A 21,538-nucleotide genomic window follows, 5' to 3' on the forward strand; every position below is an offset into this window, starting at 1 on the left:
AGTTCATAGAGGAAGTAAGGACAGGAAATATTCAGGAGCTACCAGTATATATAGATTTTGCTAATGCTACGGGATTAGATATAGTCACTAAGGGAGAGTGTAGATATAGAACTAAACCAGATCACATCATTCCCCTTCTTAAAAAAAACCTTCACTGTTTCCCAATACTACAAAACAAAACCCAGATTCCTTGGAAGGACATCCCAGGTCCTCTACATTGTTGCCTGAGATGACCTTTCCAGTGTCATGACCCACTGCTTTTCTAGAAACATCCTTTCAGTTACATGGCTTCCCCTTAACACTCCGCCTCGTGCCTTGCCCCTGCTATTCCCTCCATCCAGAGCGTCCTTCCTTTGCCAACTTCCCCTGCTTGATGAAGTCATCCTCATCCTTAGTCTTAGCTTGGATTCACCACAGCCAATCCCTCCCCCGTCTACCTAGTCAGAAACAATAACATCTTCTGAGAACCATATGACTCCACTGTGAAGTGCGTGAGACCTGACTTACCCAATGGCTCTGGAGGTAGACAGCCCGAGGCTGGTGTGGTGGCTCTGATGCGATCAGTGGACCAGGCTCCTTTCTCTCCAACTTCCACAACAAGTGACTCCCATCCTCATTCATGCGTAAAGGTCGCAAGAATCTTGTTCCTCCTCCAGCCTCCCATCCCTTCAGGGAGAAACAGGAGGGAGGAAGCCACAAGAGGGGGTGCTGGCACCTAAGTAAGGAAAGCGCCTTTCCTGAAGAGTCTCAGACTACTGTTCGTGTCTCATTGGCCCACACTGTGCCCTCCTGACTACAGAGGAGGCTGCAAGGTACCATGTTTATGTCAGGAGCATTGCCAGCCTGAACCAATTTCAGGCGTTCTGATGGCAAGAAAGCATGTTGGGTGGGGGGCCAGCAGGGTGTGTGGTGGGGTCTGGAGTGTTCTTCCTTTTCCTCTGTGTTCGCACAGATGGGTTTTGTGGGACAGTTAGTTGTTTGGGTCTTTCTCACTAGGTCTGAAGCCCCTTCCTGATACTCACCCACCTTTTTCTGTTCTAGGACTCCCTCATCCTTACTGAGCACATGAGAAGCATTTAATAAAGGGCCTTTTTTTTATTGCTGAACAAATGACTACAGATTTGCCAGACCTTGTTCTGTGAAGGAAGGCTGGCCTGTGTGGGAAGCAGTTTAGAGCAGCTCATTGAAAGAAACTATATTCAGTAACAGAATGGCTCATTACAGGAAAACAGACCACTGAGGATTCAAATGGGCCTCAAGAACCAGGCCCATGTTTTATCCGAAACACCGTCTTCTCCAACAATATCCTAATATTTGCCAAAGTAAATTAGCCTGCTGTGCTCATTTCATGATGGAATCTCAGAAACATAATTGCTCGTATTTGATCATTGTGCTGAAAACACATTAAGGCAGAGCCAGTAAAGCCACCCTGTCCTCCCAGGATGCCTACCATGGAGTTGCTTGTGGGGTTGGCAGGTGGGGAATAAGATCATGATACAGAAATGCCTCCTTTTCTTTGCTTGTCATGATTCTCCAAGAATATACTCTCACCCTTACATGAGCAGGGGTGGTTTCCATCAACATTCTTCAGCAACAGGAGGACAGAAGTCAGACTGAAGTTGAGGCTGCTTCCAACCAACAGACCAAATGGTCCTTGGCTTTCCTCTCAACTCTTAGGAAAAACAGGATGGAAATCATTTAGCCAGGCGTTTCTGTCTGTGACTGTCTGGCACTTCAAGTCTCAGGGCTTCAGGAAGGGCTAACAAGTCTATCCTCACTGAGTGTTAAAATAGGATATGGTCTGTTAAGGGTAGCGAGCCCCCACTGAGGAAACAAGTAGCAAAGCCAAAGATGCTGTGCATTTCAGGAATGAGTCTAGGTTCCCGTTTCCCTACATGACAGCCATGCCTCTTAAGTTCTCAATCTCTCCATGTGTCACCCATCTGAGCTTTCCATCAACACACTAGTAATATGTTTTCAAAAGTCCATAGGATGTATTATTGAGAGTTGTTGTCCCATATGTCCTTTTAAATGGCACCATCCACAGTGTCTGTGATGTTCTCTCTCCTCTCTGTTGGGTCCCCACCTCCCACAGGCACCGTCTGGTCTTCACTGCTGTTCTGTTTGTATCCAGCAAAGCACTCCACAGTTCTGTACCGGAAGACCTCATTATTCAAAAATGCATGTACAAATAAAAAGAAATAAGGTTCAAGCATTTACTTTATAACTGTTTTATTCAAAGCAAATTTTAAAAACCTGATATATTTTTCCTTAAAAGAAATGGGGGTTTTCAAAATAGTTTTATAATTAGTTTTGATGTTGTTTATCTTACCTTCAACATACATGATTTATATATTAAGTTAAAGTTTTGTGGTATCCACATACATTCTAATCTTTGTTTAGGTAACTAAGTGATTTCATATTCAAAACAACAATACTTCTCTAAAATTTAGAAGCAAAGATACTTGTGCCCCATGGAGTAGACAATTGCTCCAAATGGGAAAAAGTCTTTTTGCCTTTGGCCAAATGTCAGGTCTTGATTTCTTGTTGTGTCAAAAGAAGTGTTTCATTTTCTTCAGAGAACAGAAGGAGCCTCAATTCATGAGGTATGTTTCTGTCTCAAAGATGCATCTAAAATGGCTGTTTAAGGTTTTATTGTATAAGCCTTAGGATGATTTGACCTGGCAGTCCAACTTTTAGAAGATATTTTCATACCCAAAAAGCTGAGAATTGGCAGCTGCACTGTAGTTAAGGCCAAGAATCCTGGTACTGTCATCTAAGGTCCTTCTAATGAAGAAGACAAGACTCTGATTTTATTTAACCACAAATAAGGGAATCTTAAGTACACAGCAGTTGGAGGGGAGCGGGGGAAGGAGCCACAAGAATATGACATAAAAATAAATACTTTACACACTTTTTTTCCCCAAGTCTAAAAGTGTTAAAATTCTAACTGGAGAAGATTAGAAGCTAATTAGCCAATTCAATTATTTATAAAAAATATAAAAACTCACAAACCAAATGATGCAAAAATCCTTTTAATCTAAAAACTCATGTCCCAGGGCCAAGTAATAGCCAAACCCTGCCATTTTTTAGTCGATTTTTTTGACCAATGAGAGCTAATCAGCATTTTCTTCAAAGTAAGATTATATATACTAGATTTTGATAAACCTTTCTAGATGAGGACATGATACTGCAGGCAGTTCAAGGAAAAGTAGCTGTAACTTTTTCTTTGGTGAAACCAAATGGATATCCAAAAGTTAGCAAATGTTAACATTTCTGGTGATAAGAAATTACCAAATGGAAATTTAAGCTCTGGTAAGAACAGGTGTAGAAGGAAAAGCCCCACCCACAGTTCTGTAGTGCAAGTTTTCAAATTTAGTTCTGAAAAATAATTTTATTTAACAAGTAGGAAACAAATTCCAGCAGTGTATCACTCAACACCTCTTCTCTCCTCTCTCCTACCCTCTCTGAATGTGTGCACCATCATTCCAATTCTCAAAGAAGGTTTCAGCCGCTACTCAGGAGGAAGTTCATTACAAAATTACCCATATTTCTAAAAATCAGGCTAATAGTTTGTGTGTGTGTGTGTGTGGCTGCACAGCAGCAGGCTCCAAGTTACAGCGTTGCCACTTCCACGTTTGTCATTTTTACAAAAAAGAAACAAAGCCTTTTTTCCCCAGAAAAAAGTACCTGAACCAATCACTTAGCCCTTTCCCAGGTTTTTGGGATAAGCACAACAGGGCTCACCTCAACAGCACACTTGTGCATATACCATGCGTTCTGCACATTCAGAACCAGCAAACCTACTACCTTTCTCAGGAGTAATGGTCTTGTCCCTTCTTCTGGAGCTCACTAACTTCCATAAACATGACACTTCAAAGCAATTACCGACTAGACCAGAAGATTCCATTACTCAACCTAGCTTAACTCTCTTTCTCCTATTTCTGTACATGTTGTATGTGTGTGTTTGTATTTTTTTAACACAGGAAGCATTCAAAACACACACACACATCCACCCCTCCACACATAACCCAGCATTTAGCAAAGAAAAAAAAAAAGTCTTCCCTAGGAAGCACTTTCAGAAGTTAAGCTTCTACTTGCTTTTAAGCCACAGGGCAAGTGCCAAGTGAGTCCTCAGTAACCCTCCCCACTTCCACTGCAAGGCTGGCAGTGCCTGGGGCCGCAGCACAAACGCTGGGTGGGATCCATGGGCAAGGCAGCAAAGGGTACCTGTCAGGCTTCCTAGAGCGAAATGTGGCGCAGCTCCCCCATATCACTGGGGAAATGCAGTCTTGCCCCTAGCTCTCTCCTCTTGGAGGACCTCCGCTCTGTTCCGATGGACCCCTGCCCTGTGCACTGGCCGTCCCATCTGCAGGGCTGGGAGCCGGTGCCTGTAGCAAGGCGGTGGGAGCCCCTCCACAGAGCAGGCTGCCTTTGTCCGTTTCATCCCCCACCAGTCCATCCAGTGAGCCTCCCCTGGCAGCACCCAGGGCCCGGCGAGCCTTGTTGTCTACGGGCTCCAGGGCTTCCCCTTCGCCTTCCGAGATGACGGTCATGGGGCTGCTGTGGATCCGGTTCCGCAGGCTGTATCTGCTGCTGGCTGCAGAGGGCGGCGTTCGGCTGCGGCCGTACCTGGGGCCAGAAAAGGACAGACTCCGAGGCATCAAGCCTTCGTTCCTGGCCCACTCCTCCTGGGCCCTTCTGTTCTTGCTTGGGGAACAGCTGGACGGGCTCTCAGGAGTGTCTGGTGCAGGCTCTGACCTTGACCTCTGGAATCTAGGGTCTGTGTTCTTGAGCATCTCAGCAGCTGACATGCGGGCACTGGTGTCTGACCGACTCCCCTTTTTCAGCAGCAAAGCTTTGAAGTTGTCGCTGCTGGTGCTGCTCTTACGGACGCTTCTCTGAATCGATCCCACTTGCTTCAGGGAGGCCAGGCTGGGAGCAGCACCAGTAGGCGTCACTGGCGGGGAGGGAGAATGGTTTTGGGAGTGATCGTCATCTGAATCTTTCCGGCCAAGGACTTTCCTCTTGGATCTAAAATTTAGTAACATTAAGATAAAGGTTAACTCCTAACAGGCAACAGGATGTCAGTCACAACCGCCCAGCTTCTCTTACTGAGTATTCAGGTCACTATTTATTAAGGGTTACTGTAAAACACTTGTTTTTACTATGGAAAATCACCCGTGCAAAAATAATTCATTTTACTACTATGTATGCCCATGACCCCACTATGATAACTATTAACTTATGACCATCCTTTTCTCACCTCCACCCTCACTGGATTATTTTGAAACAAACCTCAGACATCATATTAATAATGTTGGATAGGACTGTTTCAAAGTTTCTAATAATTGCCATTTTTTGTTTAACTCTTTTATATTGAACTGGTCCTGAGTGAATTTCCCTGCAAGGACCCCACTTTCTGCTCTTCCTTTTCATGTTTGGTGCTAGCCTGAACAGGCCTGATAAGTAAGCCAACTCCTCAAATATCCTCTATCCTGAAGCAGGTCCCCACCTTAGGTTTTAGAACGATTCTACAACTCTACATTCTAAGACACTCCAGAGTTTGAGATAAAACGATTCTTCCTTAGCTCATATGTCAACTTCTAGGGATCCAGTTTTCCAGAAAACAAAGGTGAACCTTCTGCAACAGATCCTGTTGCCTGACTAACTTTAGAGAACCGCTAACTGATCAAGAAAAATCTGAGCAATGTGGGTAGAGTGTGAAAGAGGAGGGGCTTCAGGGAAAGGGAAATGTTCCCTGGGGGTGTTTCTTGTCCTCAGTCTCTAATAGCCTCCCAGTCCAACAGGTTTTCTACTGTGAGTGAATCAGAGATAATAAACAGATGAGCCATCTGGCCCTTGGCTGGTCCCTCCATAATGTCTCTCAGCTAAGTGTAGGGGAATTGCCTTAAGGACACTTAGTACATTTAATAAAATAAATGCTGTCAAATTCTAGAATGTGCAACAGAGAAAGTTTGAGCGGATGCTACCTGTACATACAGATTGAGACTTGAGTCTGGGCATTACCAGCTTTTAGCTGTGTGAGCTTCGTTTCGACCAGTCACTCACCTATGCTGCACTTTGGTTTTCGTACCTGTAAAATGGGGATGATGATACTAACCTCACCAGGTTGTGAGGATTCAATGACAGAAAGAAGCCCTGGGCTAAATCACAGAGATCTGGGTTAAATCCCATAGAACATGTCCTTGCTCTGTGACCTGGGGCAAGTTAATGTTTCTGATCCTGTTTCCTGTCTAGAAAGAGTAATGACAGTAGATAGCTTGTAGCTTATCAGTAAAGATGAATCCAGTAAGAGTCACAAGGTGTCAGGCACAGAGCAGGTACTTGTCATTTAGACAAATATAATTCTTTCTTCCTGCCACCAGGTCAGGCCTCAGTGCTGTCTTCACACAGCCTGCACCGCCAGGCACCAGAGAGGATGGGCCCACAGTGGCTACCCTGGGCTCAGCTCCCAGGGTCCTGTCCATGCTTCTGGCCAAAAAGAAGCCACCAAAGCAGAAGACAGGAAGTGGTAAGGACCCTGTAATAGTCTGAAGGGTGGCCAGAGCTGACATGGTACCGTCCCTTTGGGACTGCAGAGCCTGGTCTATGAAACTTTGGTTTAATGTCCCTGCTCTGCTGTCACCAAGAGCACTGCTCTGAAATAAGTAAATGACCAACTGACAAAAACCACAGAAATAACACCTCAGCATCTGGGAGCTGGGAAAGACTTCAGATGGTTTGGTTTGACCAGAGAAGGTAACCGAAATCTATAGCATGAAGTCACATGGCTTAATGCAAGAACTAGGATCTGATGGAGTTCTACCTTGACCTTGCACTTACAGAAGTTGCTCCTCAAAAGCAGCTCTATTCATCTCATTCTTGTAGGAATTGGCTTGTGGCATCACTTTTTATTTTGTGTTTTTAAATGGTGAGGGTGTGCAGAGGTCCACAGAAGCCACAGCTATACTTGTTTAGAGCAATGGCCTTTAACTGTAGACTTAGAATTAAAAGACAAGATGGGCATTTATGAAAGTATTGTTGTTTCTCAAGAGTAGCAGCCCTCTCAGATGAGAGTTAAATCTACACCTATGAATACTATGCATATATGCATTGCCATATGTGTATGGTGTGTATGTGTGTATTTCTCAAGAAGATGGCTATAAAAAGTGCTTAAACAGTTAACACTAGCTTAAAAGCTAATTACTTCAATAAATATAAAAATTTCACACCTCAACTGGTGTTCCACATTTTCCATCTGGCTTCATATCTGAAGTGAATTAATTTGTACCATAAAATTTGAAAGCTGTGCTTCAATTTAGATACTCTTTTTTCTAGATTATTAGGTGCTAAAAGATATAAAACAAACCTTAAAAATCATAGACTTTAGTTGGATTTTTATTATGTCTGCTAATACGTTACCAACACTAACACAAAAATTAGCAGGTGTTCTTGATCCCTTTTTGCAACCCCATACCCTACTTGGCCTTTATTTTTATTATGTGTACACAGAACAATATAGGCTGGCTGATTTCTACATCTGCAGTAAATGTCACTCTCTAGTAGGAGAAACCACAGATTCTTCAGCACCTTAAGGTTGCCAAAAGAAAATACAGAAGAGACCTTTGGCATATTTTTAGGAAATGCACATAGAAATTTGGCCCTACAACAGTTGCTTTCTCACTGAGTGAGACTAAGTATTTAGTACACAGAGTAACCAGGCAACACATCTTTGTGGACTATTGCAAATAAATATGCCTGCAGAGTTAGCAACCCAGTGCATTCCATACTAAATGAAAGACATCGAGTCTTGAAGGAATGAAAGAATTTCCTAGGAGTTAAATTCCAATTGGCTTCATTTAATTCAGAAAATATTTATTGAGTGCTTATTATGTGTCAAGCATGGTTAGAGTTAGAAACATCTGTGTAAATTTCTAGAAATGCTGCTAAAGTTGGTTCAAAGGATGCAACACTGTTCATTTCCTGGTGTTGAGAAATAATTTCTAAACAGTTTGCTAACTTCGTACTTCTAATGAGATCAAAGAAACCAGTCAGACAATGTTAAAATGGCAGTCTTTAGGATCTTTTGGGATATTATGCCAATACTTGAGCCAAGAGGTGAAGAACATAATTCTTCACAAACAACTTAATTAACCAGTTAAGTTTTTCCCTGCCAAGTTAGATATGTATATATTGCAAGTGAAAGTTCAGGAAGGGACGGCACTATGCTTTTCATCTCATGTGGTAGTCTTTTCAGTTAGATTCCAAGAACTGGAAGAACAGTCTTGACACAAGGTTATTTACATAGAAAATCCAATGATTTTATAGCATGTTTTGTTTCAGGAGGAAAAAAGGGACCTTGACTCAGAGCAATATAAGGCCATGGCAGCACAAACGCATTCAAAAGAGTTATCTGAAAAATACCATGGTAAAGAAGTCTAGAAGAAAGCAAAGGGTTTATATAGCATTATGGTTTAAAGTACTCACACATATGTCATTTTTATAATGACACTGTTGTGGGAACACTTGGCTGTTTATAGCAAGAAAAATAAGGCTGTAAGTAAAACTTTGGTAATAAATCATATTCATTCTTCAAGGTGATCACAGGCAAACAGTTCAGGCAGTTATTTTTAAACATTTACATTTTTTAAGCCCTAAATTTCTGATGCCAGTAGATGGCACTAGTAGTATACACTAACAAACATTTCATTCTTCCTGCTCCTGCTGTAACAAGATTGTACTCTTGTTTTGAGACATTTACACAGTCCAAAAAACTGCATTAGAAAATCCTGTTTTTTCTCTAAAATGAAAATAACAATAAAAATAAAACACCCTTAGAAAAGATAAAGTTCTAGAGAGCTAGTCTGTGCATCTTACATCCACAGAACACAGCCTTCTTCACTGTGGACTAGACCATCCGCTGCTCTAAATCCAGTTCTTGTAAATATTCTGTCATATGATTGACAGACTGCAGGTCTTGCCAGCAAGAGCAGCGCTGAGCAGAAGGCACTGCACTGAACCTGTCCCTGACATCATCACAACTATCAGTGCAACTAAGTAAAATGCAAATTAGGAATCAAAGGAAATAAAATATAGAAATACAATCAAGTTAATGAATCCTAACTGGGTGACAGAAGAAACCTCAAGGAAGAAAAATAAATTGAGGAACCATTTGCAAAGGAGGTAATCATCAAGTCGATTAAAATAAGGAGTCTGGGATACCTGTGAATAGCTGCAAAAAGGTCTTCTGTGGTCCGGGGCCTACTGGGGGTCATCACCTCATCGCTCTCTTCCTCCTTAAGGAAGTCACAAGCCTCTCCGGAAGACCCGGCTCTGTTTGTCTCCCGCACTCCAGCTACAGAGGAACAAGCAGACAAGCCCGAGACTCGCAAGTGACTTGGATTTCAGTCGACAGCGAAGCTCCTGAATGCCTCCCTCTGGTCTCGCTCCTGAGTACCTCCCTTGCCCTTCCCCACTGGGAGAGACCAGAGGGAGGCGGGTGAGGTCTGCAGTTTGATATTTTACAAAGACAGGAGAAATGGTAAGAGCTCCTTCTTTTCTGTTAAAGTAGAGAACTCCTGGAGCTCTCTTAAATTTTGTTGCAACATTTCTTTCCAGCTCTCCTGCAGGGAGATTAGTCATTGCTACTCAATACCCAGCCTGTTGCAGACCACCCCACCCCTCTGTTTTCTGACCTTCTGTAAGCTCTACTCTTAGATGTAGATATTTTTTAATTTCATAAAATGCCACGTTGGTAACCCAAGTGTGAGGCAGCACGGGAAGCCCACATACTGTTTGAACGTGAACATGCACCAGCCGCTTGCCTCAGCTGCATATGGTCGGAGGGGAGTAAGAGAGAAAAACCAGACTCACGCCCTGGGTCCTGTAGAGATGGGCCGCCCTCCACGTTGCCTCCGTCGTCCGCACTGTTCTCGGGGCCTGGCTCCTTCCTGGGGGATGGCAAGGCAGGGGGCTGCACCATGCGGACACTGGCTCCCACGCAGCTGGGGGACGTGGACAGTGCAGCTCCTCCTTCTGGAACTGAGCTGCCTGCATCGGGCTCATGAGAGCCAGCCCCGGCTGCACAACTCTCTTGCGCCTCTCCCCTCGTAGGGTTGGGCACCACTTCGCTCACGTGCCCAGTGGGCTCCGCTGGGAGATTGCTCTGCGGAGGTGGCACCACAAGGAACAGTTTGGGCTTCTTGGAGATGGGGGGCGGCTTCCTGCTGGGCGCAGGACCGGCGGGCTCCTGCCGAGGCGCGCTCCTGGGCCCGGGCCCAGCCTCTGACCGGCCGGCGCTGCCCGGGCTGCAGCTCCAGAGGCCACGCTCGGCTGCACTGTCCTGGTGACCCTGACTCACACTCTTGGCAGGAGATGGGAGCGAGCTTGTCACGGAGGCAGGCTGGCTTTCACTCTCCATTTCATTTATGCTATTTCGGGACTTCAGGAGAGCAGATGGCTTTAAAGGATACTGGGGAGCGACTAGAGTTAGTTTTTCCTGAGATACTTGTTCATGTAACAGTGCTTCCTGGGTTCCTGAGTTCTTCCTCACGGGCCTCAACTGCACCATCTGCAACACCTCCGCGGTTACTAGAGGCACGGGGGGCCCACCGCCCTCCTTGCTGGAAGGCTGCCCACAGGCCTCTGGGGAGGATCCCGGCTGGCCAGATTTTTTGAAAGACGGCCTGGTGTCCTTCATCAATTTGGGGTCCAGAGGTGGGGCAGGCGGAGGAACGGAGGATGCTAAGGAAGGTGGGGGCCGGGGAGCCGATGAAGCCAGAAGAAGGGGGCTAAGTGCTGTGGGGGGAGGGGTATAGCACGTGGTGGGGGCGGGGCCGAAGGGAGGAAGCACTTCTGGTGGCGGAGGTGGGAAAGAGGGAAAGTGAGGCAGAGGGGAAGCCTCGGGGGAGTCGGCTACAGGCGGGGGAGGAGGAAGAAGTGGAGGCTTGTCAGCAGGACACAGAGATGGCAGAGAAGGGCGAGGAGGGGCGGCAAGGGGGGAGGCCAGCCCGGAATCCAGCTTCCTCACTGTTCCGCTTCCCTCCGTGGAGGTGCTGGACGAGAGGGACGTGGAGGACGAGGACACAGACACGGAGGATATGAGAGAGGACTTCCGTTCCGGCACCTTGGGCTTGGTCTTCCCCTTCCCATTTACTGGTGACACCGACTTTAAAAACACAGGCACAGGGGTGAGTGCCGTGGGCGTGTTGGACTGGCTGGAATACCCACTGGATGGAGACGTGACTCTGTGGGACTTCTCCGGCGATGGGATCTTTGGCTTGACTGCGCCACCGGATCCTGGAGGCACCGCGGCCCCGGCTACATCCCGCACGGGGCCGCCTGGCCCGTCGCCAGCAGGCACCCCATTGCTGGCCGAAGGGCCCCCGCCCGGGTTCCGCGGGTCTTCCTGCGCGCCGGTGTAGTCAATGTAGTAGCCCCACGGGTCCGTGTACTCAGACTTGACGCTGCTGGTGTCGCTCTGCGAGGGCGTGACCCCACACAGCGAGTGGACATTGGGGGTGGTGGCGGAAGTCATGCTGCTCGCCGCACTGGCTGTGCTCTGGCTGCGCGAGCGAGGCAGCCAGGGCTCTTCAAAGTCACTGCAGGGGCTCTGGGAGGGCGAGCTGCCGCCCTTGCCCGGCAGGTTCAGCCGCAGCGAGTGCTGCAGCGAGGCGATCAGGCTTTCGTTGAGCTCCTGCCCGTTGGACTGGACACTCTTCTTGGGCATCCTGCGCAGGGAGTCTGTCCGAGAAGGTGGCAGAGGAGGCTTCTTTGCTTTCTTCAAAGAGATGTTTCTCGAAAGGGGTCTGTCATGATAATTTAGCCGGTCCCCGTGGTTCTTCTCCGCTCTTCCATCAAAAACATTGACCACACTGTGCCTGGGGTTCCCAAAGCCATCACTGCTATTGCACAGATCCCCGGACCCTGGTGTAGCGTCCGTGTGCAGAGGTGTGCAGGAGCCGTCCTGGGCCTCTGCATACAGGAACCCGGTGTCATCTTTGTTGAATGCTTGGTCCAAACTGCCACTGCCCACGTTACCTACAGGTGTAGAGTGACCAGGAGTTGCCGAAAGTGGCTTCGGTGGGGACACCTGCCCGTTTCCTGAGGCACTGTACTCCCAGGGCTCTGTGCTGCCATGCCCCCTGCCTCCTGAATAACTGGACTCACTCTTGCCATCCACATCCCTAGGGTGCACTGGGAAGCTCAGGTTGTTTCTACAGTTATAGGTTATGGCTTGGGACCCATTCTCCCGAATTGCTGGGGTATTGAAAGGTACAGCCGAATCACAAAGGGACAACAGTGTCTTTGCATTGGAGGAATGGGAATCTAAGGCTTGTGGAAGAATGGTGGAGTGACCCTCATTCCAGTAACCACAAGGAGCCGGACGGTCATCTTTACCAGCATGCCTGGAGAGCAGGTGGTCTCTGGATTTTATCTTGGGGTATGAAGATGAGCTGGTAAGTTTACTGTCCAGCTGCCCTGAACTCTGGGCAGTGTGAATAATAATAACCTCTGAAGAGGAAGAGAGCGTGGCATTTGGGATGATGCTGGTGGAGAATGTTGCATGAGGAGAAACCACACACGCTGGGCTTGTTACATTCTCACTCTCAAAAAGCCTCAGCTCCTGGGACTTGGGCCTCGAAAGTGCTCCAGCACCTGAGGCTCCTCCTAAATGTCCGAAGTTTTCATCTACTTGTAGGTAATCCCTCTGGTAGGGGTAAGTGCCATCCAAGTCTTCTGTAGGGCCCAGGGCACCGAGCCGTGGCTCCAGGGGAATGTTTGCCCTTGCTCCCGAGCGTGGGAGACTGTGGAAGCCAGCATCGTTGTTGAGGCGAGAAGGGAACACAATGCCTGCAGAGTCGCTCAGCACAGACATGTTCCCGGAGGAGCCCGGGAAGTGGCTCATCTGGGCAGCAATGCCTTGTCCCTTTTGCGCCCTGATTCTCCTCATTGAAGGGGGTACGACTTTCAGTTCCTCAGTCTGACAGCTGGAGTCCCTGGTTGCTGAGCGTGGCCCAGGTGACTGACAGCTGTCAAGCCTTCCTAGTGTAGAGTAGTGCTCTGGGGTGTACACTGGGTGACCACCCACATCATCGCAGCCTATGCCAGATGCTGGAAAGAAGGCAGAAAGAGGCTGGTTACCTTAAAATAAAATTCAGTATCTCAGTTCATCACCCTGTACCCTCACCCACTTCTGGCTCTGCTATACTTAAAAACAAACAAGACACCACTTTTCTTTCTACTTGATCTAGTTTTTTTGCCTCCTTTGGCAGCTGAGTGAGAGTTTAGTTACTGAGAGCTCCCAAAATAAAAACTCTTATTATGAATTTCATGTACTTCTCTTAATTTGTACGTCAAATCCTCTTATTGATGAAGTGGTACATATGGTATTCTCAGGCACTCCGTCTGAGATCAAGGCCAAGTGCTCTGGGGAAGTAAGCTCCTTTTGGTAAAGATTTCAAGGTAGCCCTCCACTCACTGGCTGACTGCACAGATCATCTGTCAAGCAGTGACCATCTTCCTCAAAGACAGATGAATGCACTGGTTCAATGACAGGGCTACGGAGACACCATTTATGAGGGATATTGGTATAAAATGGTGTTAATTACATTAATTTTTTATGTCAGGAGGAAATCCTAAGAAAAGATGATTTACAGGCCCATCTGTGTTTCAAACATCTCATTATCCATCTTGAGCTGCTATCATCTGTCAGTGACATTCAAAATTAAATAGCAATCTGTTGCGTTCTTGTGGGGAAAGAGCAGCAGGAACTGATCCAGTGAACAGCTCCTCCAGTTAGGGTTATTCATATCTTGGAGCTTTACAACCAACCAAACAGAGAGTACTATGTTTAAAAAAAAAAAGAATCACAAGGAAAGCCAAACCAAGCAGGATGGATGAGAAAAAAGCCTTAAGTGTAGATGATAGATTTCAAGCTACCTGGGAAGGAGCAGATGCTTAAAAAAAAAAAATGATCAGGCTAAGAACTTTCCCAATGTGTAAAGAGAAAAAAATCAACCCATGCACAGTAGTCATTAGAACACATTAATTTGTGAAAAATAGTGTCAGAACCATAGTTCTCTCTACATTGTTATCTTCCAACAAGGACTTGGAAAGACCTCAAGCACAGGGCTGCTGGGCAAGGTGAGCTGAGCACCTGCAGCATCGCTGCCAACCTGGGCAGAGATGGCTGTGGTAGGGATGGGTTCCCTACCCCAAAGAATTCAGCCACCGCCTGCCATGTGTCCCTGACTGTGGGACACACACACGGCCTTTTCCTCATCCAAATAGCAAAGGTCATTACTAACATGGCAGTAATGTTCTCTATCAACCACACAGATGTCATCATGCAAGGAATAAAGTGTGAGGCCCCTTCCTTCACCGTGACGATGGAGAATCGTTTTTACACCTGTACCTTTAGCCAAGAGGATCTATTTCCCCTCCGTATCCTCTGCCAAGTACACTCACTGAAGACACACACCCAGTCATACATGTTCACACAGTCACACGTATACACACAAGGTTCTCCCTCAGGAAGAGGAGAAATGGGCAAAAGGGAAGGAACAGAAGAAAAGCCCACTTTGAGGAAAGAAAACAAAAGATGAGTTTTTGCCATTTGGTATTTTAGAAGGTGGGAGGTTGACTTCTGTGGCTGTATCAGTTTGCACCAGTATCTTCCAAATATTTAAGATACCTTATTCTATTCAACAATGGATTGTATTATCTTTTTCTTTCAGAATCGTAGTATTGGCATGGGTTCAGTGGTAGACTTTTTAACTGTCTTTAAGAGCCATAAACAAAGTCCTAATTCTTTCAGGTAACATTTTTGAACATGAAATCATTCCAGGGGGGATGTAGCCATTTCTTCACCATCTGCAACCTAGTACAACTTTCTTATAAAAAAAAAAGTTTTCTAAAGATTTAAGTATAAAACAACTCATATATCATTTATCATAGGGACCACCAATATTCTATTCACAAAAAGCTCCAACATTTTTATAGTACAAAAAGTGTCACAGTATTATAGGACACAGATGAATATTATATCGATTAGAGTTAAATAGCAAAAACATACAAAAAGAGAAGTACAAACAAACACAGCACTCAGGTACTGCTAAAAATCTTGATGGGTTTTTATCTGATTTTACAATATAATATAAAGAAATAATTATATATTTTTTCTTTAACTTATTATATAATACAAAGGGATGCCTAACTTAAAAAATACAATCAATGATAAAAGTCTGGTTAGTTTATTTAAGGTTTAGTACATCAACTTTCAAAAAATCTTGTCAGGTCTCTAGTAACGTTCTTAGTACAAACTATTAAAACTTATTCAGAATGGGATTCCTTTAAGTGAGGCGTTTACTGCTTGGAGAATATGCATGGGCATAAGTTCTGGAGTATCCAAACTATTCAGCATCCAAATGTGATGATATACCAACAAAATAATCTTATCTGATTCTAAACGATGAAACCTTTTAACAGGTTGTTCAAATACATTTCTATGTATTAGGTAGTAAGAGTAAAGAAAAAATCAGAAATTTTGTCTGATTCATTTAAACGAAAGGGAACAAATGATAAGCCATAAATACATATTCAACAGTGAACATCACACCTGGATTTGAAAGTATTATATACTGGCTAGTCTCTAGATTCCACTATTTATGGATTTTGAAGTAAAAACTACATATAATTAGGCACAATATAACTGTAATTCTACAAGGATTTTGTGGCTAGATTATTTTTTAGATCCTAAGTCCCAGTAACTCTGGTAGTGTCTAGTGGACACTATGCTTCATGACCTATGCTTCATACTCAGAGAAGAGTAATTATTAAACAAAATATGAAGTGTTTGTTTTGATAATCATTAGTTAAGTAATACAAAGCTTTCAAACCAGATACCTTATAAGTACAAAATATTGGGAGAAGGGGCAAGGTCAACTAGAAGTCATAAAATAAGTGAAAGAAATGCATGATCTATTTTTTTTACTATATGTTCTATATTCAAATATTATTTTCCCTTACTCTATCCACCAATCCTTCCAACTAGTCTATAAAACTAGAGTCATTGTCTAATTGTCTTATTTTTTTTTTAACTAGCTCTAACTTAGATATAACTATCTCACATGACCTTTAATGTGATCCAGGTCCTATCACTGGCTGTGCAATGACATTACCTGTCTGATGTCTGGCAACAGTTACAACACAGATGATGTGGGGAAAGCTATTTACTGTCCTCCAGCATTAGTGGTGTTTCTACATTACATATGAAAGAGACATGAATGTAGGCTCCAGGGACTCAATCACTGATTTAAAAAATATTAAAATTACAGAAGATAGGACTTACTAGCTAGTGATCATCCAGTAAGATCAAAGAGGCAACTGAATTCTTTGCTCCATACTGTGTGTTTCAGTAATAAAGGTATTTTATAAAAGTGTATATTTCTGAGGTTCTAGAACATAGTATATAGATAGATAACTCATATTGAACACTGATGTGTGTATGTATCTTTATCTAGGTCAAACTATTTTTGGACTCTTTGCACAAAGCCATCTCAAACCTACTGATTTTGGTTGGAAAGCCACTTAAAATGGAGCCTACCTCAAAACATCAACCTTGTTATCTCACAAAGTGCCTGTCTTTAAAGTCACTCCTTTAAAAGACCTTCTTCTAAAAGATCACATCTTCTAAAAGATCAGTTAAAGTATAAATGTTACCTGGGTGCTATTAAGAAATTAACTACTAGGCATCTGCTGAATATATGAATACATGTTGTTTCTCCAATTAGTTAACAGTAACCTAAAGGAGGAAAAAAAAAAAAAAAGCCTGAAAGAATGGGACACAGGAGGGCTGGCCCAGATCTAGAAGCAGATGCAGGGGTATGAACCAGACAAACTTCATAAATCCTGTGGATGCAATCCTGCCTTTCTAATAAATCCCTGTGTCATGGGATAAGATGAGCACCTGCCTGTCATCTGGGTCACCTGTGCTACCTGGAGCAGAGGCAAAGGGTTACTATTCTTGTCCCATTGCTGCTACAGTCTGGAAGGACAGCATACCTATTGCAGAAGTGGAATGCAGAAAAGAAGAAAATGCCAGGCAAAGTAGAGTGAGCCTTCCTTCCCTAATACAAGGCATTCAAGCAGGGATATTGGGTTAAAAGACACAGAAACAAGGTCTGTAGCACCTGGAAGCTGAAGGGCCACCTCTAATTGCTGTAACAGGTATGTCACTAATAGGCTGAATAGGCAAAAGACTATAAGCAAAAGACAAACTGGCAAATTAAGAAATAATGATGCTGAGTTTCTAGAGTACAACCTTCAATAGCAAATAGAAGTAAAAGCATCAGGTGAAAGCAACTCTAAGGAAATAAGTCCATAGGTGGCAGAAGAGAAAGAGGCAAATCTCAAAATAGGTAGTCTACGTGTTCCACAATAATTACACTAGCAATTACTATGTTTATTGTAGTACCAGGCACCAAGTACTTCACCTGTATAAATTCATTAACTGCACAAACAACCATATGAGGTAGGTTCTAGTAACATCACCAACCCCCTTCTGTGAATGAAGAAGTAGACCCAAAGAAGGGCAGAAGCCAGCTCGGAGCCACCCAGAAGGGAAGGGGCAAAACCAGGCCTCAAATCCAAGCAGTTCGGCCCCAGAGTCCCTGCACCCCACCCAGGATGTTGTGCTGGGCTGCCCCAGGCAGACATTCCCTATGAGCTGTTAAAAACCAGGGAGAAGTGAAGATGGCAAGACGAGAATAAAAGGATTCTCTAAAGTATATATAAAGATAAGCAGAAACAAAACTTTTAAGTGAAAAATGAAGTAAACAACCCTCCTCACTAGCACCCCACTGCCAAATTTTTTTGTTTGTTTTCTGTTTTATCACAGGTTGAAAACTATGAATCAAAAAGCTTCTTGGAAGTACCATGCAGGCACTGTCCGACATAAATTACTGCGTCCTATCGTGCTGGTATTTCCTAATCAGCCCACAACTCTACTGTTTCTTTGACGACAAAATGGCACCAAGGTTGGCAGTATAACTAATGGAGTCCATATTCATAATTGGAAGTCCTAAAGTATGTTTCTGGATTTACCAAAACTTAAGATCTAAATGAAAAGTGCATTTAGCTGTGGAAATACCCAATGCTCAAGGTACGTGGAGATGATGACATACTGTAAATGTCCATCATCCCCGTTACTAGTTTTTAGTTAAGTTCTTACTCTCACCTTCTCACCAAAATTCAATAAATCATCTGCATGGGTTGTTAAGGTTTATACCCAACGCCTCATTCAGGAAAGAAGCTGGGCCTTTGGGGGCACCGACGGCTATCAGAATGTATTGATGTCATAAGCAGCACAGATGAGGTTAGCATAGTAATGCTGAGCAGCAGTGAGGGGCAACAGAATACAGTTCTGATGAGCCATACCTAGCTCCTTCTGTATGTTGTCAAGGACGCCTGTAATAGTCTTTCTCCTTTTGACTTTCTTCGGTCGTCTTACCAGAGTGTCTGTGTAAATAAGAGACCGCCGAAGGCTGGCCTGGCGATCGAAATTCTCCCCTAATGCAGAGCAGCAGAACAAGCACAGCAATGTTATTTTCTAGCAAGCTGACACCATGCATTTCTTCCAGAAGCTTGTTGTAAAATGATAAGAAGATAGTGATAATGATGTTAGGCAGTCATATGATGGATGAATGCTGAAGGGAAAAAAGGAAGGGAAGCACATTATCATCATAAGGCTCTTTTCCAATTTCTACGTGTGTGTCCTTCCAAAGGGGGCAACTTCATCTCATTTCCAAATGGGCTGGAGTGGCAAATGCAAACTGGAGAATAACACACTGAAAAGAGTGACTCTGTGTTCTTTAAAAAAGGGATTATCTTGAAGTGTTTCACACAGGCCCTCTGGTCACAAAAATCACTCTTTATATCAGCATGCATGTGGTGACAGCAGTGAATATATTTTATTCTTCTGATCAATTCCAGACACAATATAATGTCGTCTCCTATGTGATGAAACATATAATCAAGAATTCTTAGATGAAGAGCTTTTTCTTTTAATCAAGGAGGTGGACAATTTGGATAGGCTCTGGTAACTGCTATGGTGTGAGACACAGCTACAATGAAAAACAATAAGCCTTATAATGAGAAAGTACTTTTATCACAATGAGACTCAGTAGCACTGCTGTAACTAAAGCTGAGCCGCTTCTCTCTGTTTCATAATCACTTTGTAAAGTTTGACTTTAATCTGGTATTCCAGGTAATGCTGCCATCAACCCTGGAATGCCACATCCACAGAGCTCTCTTCTTTCTTTCTAGAGTGATTAACCCACCATGGGAAACCATGATATAATCAAGTATCAGTTATTGACTGGTTTGCTTTAAATTACTTGCCAACTTAATTAAATTGGTATTGACCTTGTTAAATGGGTATCCTCCTGAAAAAGAGATCTTAAAAATAAATATATGCACACAAAGTATATACTTCCCATCAGTCTTCTGTTGTAAGACAAGTTATAAGAACATTCACTCTTTTTAGCAATAGACACTTATTCAAAGTGGGTATATTGTGAATAATGTACCTTCTATTTAAACTGGAATAAATTTTGAAGAGAATGGTATCTAATCAAAACAGGATAAAAGATCTGAATGATTAAATCCATTTCACCTGCTAAGGCTCTAAGTTAAATAAACATTCGTAAACCTGAAAATGCTTGCAACTTTGTTCCTAATGGAGAAAAACAGAAATGATTGAGAGACCTTGAAACACTAGAAAGTACCATCACTGTGATAAATGGGTCACTATGTATAATAGCACATATGGCACTTGGAAAGGGCAAATCATGACTTCAAAGGTTCATGAGTGCCCTGCAGCACATGAAAAAATATTCCTTACATCAAGACATTAAGAATGGACAAAACATTAATAGAGTTGCATTTAATCTTCAGTTTCTCTTCCTAAGCAAAAACAAAAGATGAACCATCCAAGCTCCAGGGAAATTAAGAAACAAAGCACGAGGATGGATATCTAAGACACAGCATCTAAGGCACCAAATTCTCCATCCTGCATCATGATCTAAAAGGTCTGTCTCCCCTGCTGGGCTATATATATTTTTTGAGGGTAAGGACCATAATTCATGTACTTTAGCATACCCTGTGGCACTCAGCTCAATGCCTGACACAAAGTACTTATTCAGTAAATATCTGTTGAATTGAGAGCAACTGAATCACTCCCTTGCATTGAAAAACGACATGAGTTAGTCTTGGATATACTAAGAAATAAACTTAGCTAGCTCAAACATCAGCACAAAGCCAGTTTGTAAAAACTGTTTTAAGTATGCTTACCCACCCTATTTCTTCTAGGTGAAAGAACTGTCATCCCACATGACAGATTATGGAACATACTCATATGTATATTTTATTTAAAATGTTTTTTTTCCTCCTCAACTCTTATAACACGATGAGGCCCTACTATGACTACAAAGATTCAAGCTATTTCCAAGCTGGCAGCTCACTGTGCTAATGTTCTATACCTCCATGCCTACCGGGATTTACTCTAGATTGGAAATAAATCGACATTTCCCCTGCTGAGCCTTACTGAAAATCAAACTAGAGGGTCAATGTTCACCCAAATAAAGGAACACATAACAATTCCCTACTGGAGGTTACTTTTATCTCAACAAGCTTTGAGGGCTTTAGAAATATACCATTTAAAGAGCAGGAAGCTGCATAAGCTATGTCAATTTGACCACTGAAAGTGAAAATTTTAAATTTAATGCTTCCTTATACCAGAATATTAGGAAAAAAAGTCTCTTTATGAAATACATGTATGTATATGTGAACACACAGATCCAGAAAAGGGATTGACAAATATGTAATTAGGTTATTATATTTAATTTCTACATTTCTGAAAATGTTAGTTATTGGATTAAAAGTAAATTGTATTTTGACATAACTTACATTGCTCATTTCTTTATTGTCATTTACCTTTTCTGAGTGGCATTTTGAAGCCTCCTTTTAAACTCTGTATAATTCATATCGACTTATTCATCAGGAGAGACATAAAGTTCAAAGAAATGATACTGTCTATTATAACAATGTATTTCATTGCAAATAATTCTTTATTTCTGAAACTCTAGTTACTCTATTTTAAATTTCCTAATCTCATGACAGTGCATTTTATCCTGATTCTATTAAGGATTGTCATATTTCATAGCATAATCTTCTCATCTTACTATACCATTTCTGAGGCATTTAATCTAGCCAATGTAACTACATTTCTGCTGCATATAATCAATCAAATAATGTAATGTATTTTCTTATGGAAAATATGCACCCATGTATTTCATCAAGCAATAAACTTGTTCTGAAACATAACTACTTATAAAAATAATCTTTAAAAAATATGATCTGAGTGAATGAGAATCACATTAAGAAAGATCAGCAATGTTATCTGCAAAGGAAGTGGAATAAAATGCAATAGCATTCCTGTAAGGCTTAAGTACAATAAAAGTGGAAAAATGTACAG

The 21,538-nt window shown here is 43.1% G+C and overlaps 1 protein-coding gene across 7 annotated transcripts in view; it reads right to left on the minus strand.

The window, feature by feature from the left end:
* Window positions 1-2,215: 2,215 nt before the first annotated feature.
* The window catches only part of NHSL1 (NHS like 1), a 220,008-nt gene continuing 200,685 nt past the window's right edge, over window positions 2,216-21,538 (minus strand). For 5 of the 7 annotated variants that reach the window (XM_036994847.2, XM_017665023.3, XM_017665057.3 and 2 more), the window contains 4 exons: window positions 18,442-18,573; window positions 9,877-13,116; window positions 9,226-9,358; window positions 2,216-5,034 (listed from right to left, as the gene is read on the minus strand). In XM_036994847.2, coding sequence (XP_036850742.2) covers window positions 4,299-5,034; window positions 9,226-9,358; window positions 9,877-13,116; window positions 18,442-18,573 — 4,241 coding nt within the window. In that variant the 3' untranslated portion in view covers window positions 2,216-4,298. The remainder of the gene's footprint in view (window positions 5,035-9,225; window positions 9,359-9,876; window positions 13,117-18,441; window positions 18,574-21,538) is intronic. The other 2 variants (XM_036994859.2, XM_017665032.3) reach the window with 1 other exon arrangement.

This window comes from Manis javanica, chromosome 13, assembly GCF_040802235.1.
Source record: "Manis javanica isolate MJ-LG chromosome 13, MJ_LKY, whole genome shotgun sequence".
NCBI lineage: Eukaryota > Metazoa > Chordata > Mammalia > Pholidota > Manidae > Manis > Manis javanica.